General features: G+C 34.6%; 1 protein-coding gene across 1 annotated transcript; it reads right to left on the bottom strand.

Moving 5' to 3' along the window:
• Positions 1–2,790: 2,790 nt before the first annotated feature.
• LOC126714634 (ribulose-phosphate 3-epimerase, cytoplasmic isoform) lies at positions 2,791–7,655 on the bottom strand. Its single transcript, XM_050414863.1, has 8 exons — positions 7,290–7,655; positions 7,195–7,199; positions 5,903–5,965; positions 5,690–5,796; positions 5,483–5,580; positions 4,748–4,840; positions 4,623–4,664; positions 2,791–3,257 (listed from the first exon to the last, which is right to left on the bottom strand). Exons 1-8 carry the CDS (start codon positions 7,404–7,406, stop codon positions 3,102–3,104), a joined length of 681 nt encoding a protein of 226 aa, XP_050270820.1. The 5' UTR covers positions 7,407–7,655; the 3' UTR covers positions 2,791–3,101.
• Between the last annotated feature and the right edge of the window lie 846 nt (positions 7,656–8,501).

The following is an 8,501-nucleotide window of genomic DNA, read 5'->3' as shown; positions in this document are numbered from 1 at the left end:
TTTTATATTACTTTTACTTGAATTCACTATTTTTTCTTCACCACTCACAGTGTGCTACATCAGAATTGTAACAAAGTTGTGGCACAAAAGGACGTGGTTCTAGACTTTTTATTTTTTTTTTCTTTTTTTAACCCAAAAGGCAAAGGATGAAAGCAAGAATTGATGATTTGTCAAGCAGTATGGATAGATATGATGTAGATTTTGGAAAATGTAGATAAGTGCGAAAAGATATGGACAATGGCTATACACAGTTGAAGAGACCTAATGCATGGCAAAGTTGGGGCATGAAAGAAAGGCTAGGGATTGATAGGTCACACTGGCCATGAATATCCTAAGTTGACAAGCACCAATAACTTTTAAAAGTACCAGCTACAGTCAATTGTACCCACACAACACAACTTCAATTCACATGTCATTCGTCCAAGGGATTACCTTTATCTATCATATCTTTCAACTACCACCTAATATAACTAGATTGCAACAATTATAAAATTATGGGTTTAATACATGAAACCAGTACATTATGTATAAGAAAGGTGACAAAGAAGGCATGGGACTCTTTCAATTAGAAAAATTCCTTGAGATTTGTGCTAAAAGTAACAGTTCTAAGTTGATTTTTAGTATATAAAAAAACAGTAATTAATCAAATAAATATTAAAATAGAAGAACAGTGGCCTTTTAAGTTTTTAAGCAAACCAGAAAGTTTGACGAAAGTGGGTACCATCATTTTAGGAGTCATTAGTTCATTCTGGCCAAAAGATTGGAGGATTCACTAAATTTTTCTTTCCCTATAGCACAAGTACCAAAAATTCTCTCCCTTAAAGGAAATTACTAAAATATTTTCCTTTATGCAAGTCTCTAAAAGAAATCTCAAAGAGGAGAAAGAATGATTGTAATTTGTAGCATCCCTTGACCGAAAGTAAAAGCATTTTTCTGAAAACGAAACCAGCATTAGGATCCAGTACCAATGAACCGAAAGTGGAAGATAATAATCCAAGAATGAGATGAGTCCATTAAAATTCAGTGGATAAAAATAATGACAAAAGGGAAAATATTTCTGTTTTTTTATAAGTAGATAATAGGAAGGGTGAGGCAGGATTTGTACCACAGTCCACAGACAGTAGACAATTCAAATAATGTCATTACCACGGGACTTATCACATCACTTGTAAGTTGTAACCATTAATTCCTCCTCTATCTTGCATCAATGGTATTTTTGCCCTTGTGAATCTATCTTTAAAATAAGTCTTGAATCTTGGATTACATGCACGTGATAACACATGTTAACCACCTATGTTAGTTACCAGACATTTTTTTTCTAACTTTTACAAACACTATTTTTGGAGTTTGGAGCATGCCTTTGCTAAGACATGAATATATTTTTCTCATGTCGAGGATGCTCCAAAAAATCTCTTATGATTGGAGCCAAAGCATGGAAAACTAGAAATAGTGTACCATGTGACCAATCCTCATTCCTCTCAAAACATCTAGATCCAGTGATCCATCGAAGGCAATGCGACACTTGGGGCAGAAGCAAAGCAAAGGAATATATTATTTGGTGTTAAACTAATAGCATATATTCAAAGAGGAAAGGAAAAAGAGTGAGATTTGGACAGATCCAGGTAAGAAACATCAGATCAAGATCCATCCATTTAAAGAAGTTATAAACTTCCATGCATGTGATGTGCCACAATCTTGTAGGTCGCATATTCCTATGCATATGCTCAAGAAAAAATTGACATGGTGTGGAACATAATCCTGTTTCTGCGCTTCAAAAAATGGGATTTTAAAACCGTAGTGTTCTAGGTCATGCCTCAGGAGAAGGAAAAAAAAAAACGTGCTGTTGTAGTAGACATTAGACAAATTGGGTAAGAGTTGTCTTAAACCAAGATACATTTGCACCAGTTTCGAAAATTTGCAAGATTATTCAATTATTGACAAATTGAGAATGTTAAAGAATGAATCTGTCAAGAAAGAAGCAGCAAACAAGGTACAATGCAAACTCATGTTTAAGGGTGCATATGAGGTCAATCATCCAGGTGCTCTAAAGCCTGTATAAAGCTTCTGTTGCATTCAAACAAAAGCTAATCTATAATAGGGGAAACAAACATGTCAATTCGAATAATTAAATTTTCCCTCATTTGTATGAGACAGTGACATTTATAATCTAGCAATTTGTTCCTTCTGTGACAAGGAAATAATCTGGCAGATTCTAATCAGAATAATATATAGCAAGTGACAATATCTTGCCTAGTGACAATATCATGCGTCGGGTCCACGTTAGGGAGAGAAGTTCAACAAAATAATTGGGATACATGTTAAGCTTATTTTTGTCACTCCAAAATAACTCATTTTTTGGGTAAATCAGAAATTTTGAATTGAGCCAACAAACCAAATTGATATAGCGTTACAACAAAATGGCACACCCCGACAGGTTTAACCGTTTAAGACAAAGCACAACCCAGAGATTAGAGCAAACAGAGGCAACATAAGCCCAACTGGTACTACAATTCGGGAAGACAATACTACTAAACACATCAAAGAACTAGAGACAGAATCCAAGACAGCTAAGGAAAAATGCGTCTGATAATGATTAGTATCTATTTCTTCAAGATATAGGCAGATACTAATGTAAAGGGAAAATGGCTTGCCATGAAGGCAAATACATTTGATAGCATCCAGCAAGTGAAATCATCTTAACTAAGGTAAACCATATCTGCCAGGTGCTAGCTAGAGTAGGATCCATATACGTAACAGGATAAGATGGGAGCTAAAAAACAAGGCTAAAGATGTACAAAGGAATCATAAAGCCAGTGATTCATTATCTGTTTTACAGAAGTCCCGTTTAGTTGAGCAGTGACAAAGTCATCATGTGCCAGAACAATTTATTAGAGTGATGGTACTTGAAGGCTGAAGACAAAAGCTGTAAATGAAATAAATGGTATTGTCCTATAAATTTATTTCCAAAATGTTTGCAAGTGTCGCTTATTACACTTTAGAAAGTACAGGCCCTGCAATTTTAATTCATCAAACAGATAAGTAATGTACACAGTAAATAAGTTTAATACAATCCAATCATGATGTATTTGGTTTGTACCATGTCAATTGTTTTGCTGGGCTCCCTGTACACTCTTCCTCAGGAGGGATATTACTTGGCCTGGCTCAGAAGCTCCAAATACTGAACTTCCTGCAACAATGCAGTTTGCCCCTGCTGAAGCTGCCACATCAACGGTCGAAGGCCCTAAACCACCATCAACCTGCAAAATAAAGCATATTTTTCAATTAGTTGTCGCTTCCCACATGCACAGAGACCGATGCTTTTCTATAATAGGAGAGGGTGTCTCAAGGGACCACTCTCCAGAGTATGTGGGACCCACACATGCTGTGACCGTAAGAGAGAGATTTCATGAGACCATCTCATAAGATACTTTTTCCTATGATAGAGCCATTTTTTATCTTCCAAAATCCAAGGGTTTTAAAAAAAAAAAATGTAATGAAGGTGTCCAGAGATCTCTAAGTACCTGACCATTCCCCTAAATGTGTGTAGTTCCCCGTCCCACAAAACAAGTAATTTGAGCAAATAATCCCTTGGGTAGCCTCAAAATGTTGACTAGAGGTTTTGAACCCAAAACCGCATAGATCTCATGAGGCCTTAGGAAAAATCATTAAGCCAACCCCTTGGGGTTAAATCCAAGTGACTTACATATATGGAAAACAGGAGGTGGGATGGAATCAATTAAAAAAAGATGTGAAAAAAAGGAGATGAAAGATTTAAAATTCACTAAGGAACCCACAAGTAATGCAAGACAGCTACAGAGTGAAATCTAGAGAAACATATAGAAGGCTAAAACCATTTTTAAGAATGAACCAAACATAACATCTAGGAAACTGTTTAAAAATGTAATCCACAGGAAAATAATGTGTCCAGTACTACCAGAATGTCTATAAAAGTTTCAAAAAATGCTCCCAAAATTATAAAATTTCAAAGTTTCTAGCATTACCCAACATTCCTCAGTAGAACAGGATTTAGTTGCTATGCTGAACAAATAGACAACACAATACACAACAGTCAGCTATGGATCCTCAACAAGTTATTTAGGATCAGCCATATGTATTCTATTCCTCCATTCTACTCTATCTATAGTCATACTCTTTGTTACTTCCTTAATTGTCATGTCCTTTTTTATTACTTGTACTAATATGATTTTTGGTCTTCCTCTACCTTTTTTCATTCCCTCAACTTGGATTAACTCGCTCTTTCTTACTGGTGCATTAATCACTCTCCTTTAAACATGACCGAACCATCTTAAGTGACTCTCCCTCATCTATTCATTAGCAGGGGCTACAAGCTACCCTTATCTTTAAGCGAATTTATTCATTTCGAATCTTATCTTTTCGTGTATTTCCACTTATTCATCTTAACATTCTCATTTCAACTACACTTATTTTATGAATATGCTGCTACTTAACAGCCCAACATGGACAACAAAATATGCAACATGACAATAACATTACCACAAAACAGTAAACTGAAACAAGAAATTACCAATAAATCCAAGAAGATGAAAAATTCACGATTTGCTAGCAAGAAGTTATAAATCGAAAGTAAGAGATTGACTCACCTCTATATCAAGTGATGGGTACTTCTTTCTTAGCACCCGAACCTGGATAAAGAAAACCAGAGAGAGAGTCATGGGAATGAACAAGAGATGCTAGTCACAAGAGGAACTAAAAAATGTAACTGAACCTTTTCCATAGTCTCTGGCATGAACTTTTGTCCGCCAAATCCAGGTTCTACAGTCATTACAAGGACCATTTCCACAGGATATTCGCCTTCAACCTGTGGGTTAAGGGAAAAAAAGTTAAGGTTATGTTTGGTAACAATATTTGTTTTCTATTTTCAAAAACTTGTTTTTGGGAATATAAAGAAAAAACAATTTTCTTGTATTTTTGAAATAAAAAACATGTTTGGTTAGTTGAAATTAAAAAATTAGTTTTTCAAATAAAACAAATAGAAAATACTAAAATATGTTGTTACTAAGATTTGAACTCTAATGCTAACTCATTAAATGAGACAGATTCATTAAATTAAATGCGTATTTTCATTGACTTTTGAAAATTAGAAATTGAAAACAACATTTTGCATGTTTTTAATTTCCTTCACAAATTGAGTTTTGAGAACATTTTTTGTTTTCTATCCATTTTGAGTTGCCAGACAAGTTTTTTAGTTTCAAAAATAGAAAAATGTTTTTGAAAACAGAAAATAAGGAGAAAAAAAAGTTACCAAACAGACTCTAAACGTTTTATCAATTTTAAAATCCTCTAAATAAATATGTTACTAATATTCAATATAGACAGAATACTAGGAAACCTTATATCATTTGGTTAAGGTAAAGTCGGATTTGGTTGTGTTTAGATTATTCCAAACAATATAAAATCCAGCTACACAATCTGAGAGCATGAAAATCACAGGAAGGCATACCAGTGGATAAACTTCTTCAATAGGCGTCCCAGGTTTTAATGCCACCCCAGGCCTCATGCCCTTTGCCTTAATTTTCTGGACTAGTTCTTGCCAATTTTCTGCAAAAAGTACCATAAGACTCCTTTAAAGAAAATAACTAAATAGAAAAAGACACAGGGGGAGGGGGGGGGAGAGGAAGGCAACAACATGGCAGACGTTAAAACCCACCTTTGGAGACCTCAACATGAAATGTAAAACCAGAAGCACCAGCTTTTCCCATAGGATCAACATAATCAAGAGGATTTGTGACCATGAGGTGGCAATCAAGATAGGCACTGAAACAAATGAAAATCCACACCTCACCTAGTTATACTAGTAAACCAGTAACCAAGAAAAATTGATGTTAAAAAGATTTAAAGTGAAGGCTAAAAGAAGTTTTACGTTGTGTGTTTTCTCAAACTTTCAATGACTGGAGCACCAATGGTTAGATTTGGGACGAAGTGCCTGCAAGAGCAAAAAAAACTTAAATAATAATAATGTTGAGCAATTCACCAGTTCCAAATAGGAAATGAGTAGAGAATATTAATAAACATCATTTCTTGCGTCTTATCAGCAAGTATGCAATCATCATTTGTAACAACTTCCAGTTAGCGCAATTTGATTTAACCGTGCAAGTTAGCACTACAATAACTACAACAAAGCCTTAATCCCAAGTTAGCACTAACAATACTGAAATCCAAGAAATGCATATTGACAGGAAGTGAAACCACTTGGAACTATCTTCCTTCAATCAGGCCAGACAGCTCCTTTGCTGTTAAAAAAGGCCAAGTGCCCACCCAAAATTCGCACTGTTTATTGAAAATTTAAAACAAAAATGACCTAAACTCATAATTTTGCTAAAGGAACTTCTTAATGCCCTGAGCCACAATCCTATCCCATGTTACATCTCTGTCTTTCTCAAAATCCAATACCCTCTTGATTTCAGCATGTAGAGAACCCCCATTCTCCCTACAATTTACAATATAGCATTCACATAATTCACAATTACAGCCACCAAAGTCGACACTTCTTTTTCATTGATAAATGATAACCATACCTTTTATTTTACAAAAAGAGTATTGCATACAAACAGTTATTTAAGCACACCCAATAATTTATTACTAAAATTTTTTTAACAAATTATTGGCAACTTACACACTTGATGGGTCTTGAACACAACTCTACTTTGCTCTTTCAAAGGGTGGAGGCACCATTTGAACTTGAGCTCATTGGAAAACAGAATAACATTTCGAAGGAAATCGACTACTTTGGAATCATTGTATCAATATTTAAGACACATGCACTTAAGAAAACTCTTTTCTATTTATAAGAAGAAGAAAAAAATCTAGTTGAGCTCTCTCTAACTAAAACAAACACCTCAGGTCCTTCTATGGTATCTAATACATTTGGGGGGTTATGTAACACACAAAAATCCTAACCATCCATTGGAATATAGCCAGTTTTATTGGTTGAGATTATAACAACAATTGAAATGAATGTCCAGAACATTGGGAATCATATAATATACATTTATCCTTATTTCTAACTTATCTACATTTATATCCTCTCATCATATTCAGTACCTTAAAATAGAAATAATCAAAATAAAAGAAACGCAATTCCAAACCGAAAAGTAGGATGAAGCGAATTCGATTGCAAGCATAACAGGGTATGAGAAAAGCAGCCAAACCTACCCATCCTGCAAAAGCAAACTAGAAATCAGTTAAAGTAACAAAATTTCAAAGTATAGTGATACGTGTTTGATTGATAAACATGGTAGTAAAAGTACCATGATGTCCATGTGGAGCCAATCGGCGCCTAGACTGAGCATGCGCTTAGCCTCGGAAGCCAAATTGGCGAAGTCCGATGATAGCATCGACGGTGCTATTTTCGCCGCTACACCCATTTCAGGATTCAGCAACCCGGTACGGCGATGAGAGAGAAACAGAGGAGTGTGAGGGGATCGGAGGAGGTTTTTTCACTTCTTCTGTCTGATGTTCTTTGTCGTTAAACGAATATTCGAGAACGTGTGACTTTGATTTCAAACTAACTTTCCTTTCGTTTTCCCAAATTCAAAAGAGGCTGCCTTGTACCTGCGAAACCATAACGCGGTTTTAAGAACGCAATTGATTGTTTTTTTTTTTGCGTGTTTGTTCAAAAGGGTTTGGTCGGACTTGTATATAAAGCGGTGTCGTTTTCCAGGTTTTTTTCTTTTTCTCTTTGTTTTTTTGGGGGGTGTTTTTTCGACCTTGTGATTTTTGACGGCCCATGGCCCTTGATTTCTTACCTAACTACCCACCTAACAAGTATTATTCGTTATTTTTTTAAAAAAATAGGTCTTATTAATGGATGTCTGTAGACAGTTGTTAATAAATTATTTTAAAAAAATTTTGACACCACTTTTATTAAAAATATAAATAATTGTCAAAAAAATTAATTTCTTTTTTACATATAAAATTTCTTAAAATAATTTTTAAATCAATCCATTAACATCTCCTAAAAAAATATTTAATAATATTCTTCCTTTTTGGTTTCCTTAAAACCAAATTGGAAACTACACCAAAAAATCAAGATTTCACATTCGGGCATTTATTCACATCCTTAAAACCAAATTGAAACTACACCAAAAATCAAGATTTCACAGTATGGCATTTATTCACATTAAATAAAGATCTCACCACCTAAGATCTACCTAAGCCCTCATTTGGAATGAGGGATTGGAAAGGAATGAAAAAAATAATTTTAAAATGTTTTTCTCTCCTCTTTAGGAGTTTTAATGGAGAAAATAGACTTTTCATTTCCTTGTTTGGGAGTTTTAATGGAGGAAATGGAATAAGTAGAAGGAAATACTCATTCCTCTCTAGGCTCTTAAAACTTTAAATTTTCATTCCTCCCGAAATTGGGAGGAATGAGGAGGAATGAAATTAGATTTAATGAATGTTTTACTAAAACTCCCAAAATACCCCTATATATTCAACATTTTTTTTAAAAATAGGAGCCT

This window comes from Quercus robur, chromosome 2, assembly GCF_932294415.1.
Source record: "Quercus robur chromosome 2, dhQueRobu3.1, whole genome shotgun sequence".
Classification (NCBI taxonomy): Eukaryota; Viridiplantae; Streptophyta; class Magnoliopsida; order Fagales; family Fagaceae; genus Quercus; species Quercus robur.
This window is presented reverse-complemented; position numbering and strand designations above follow the sequence as displayed.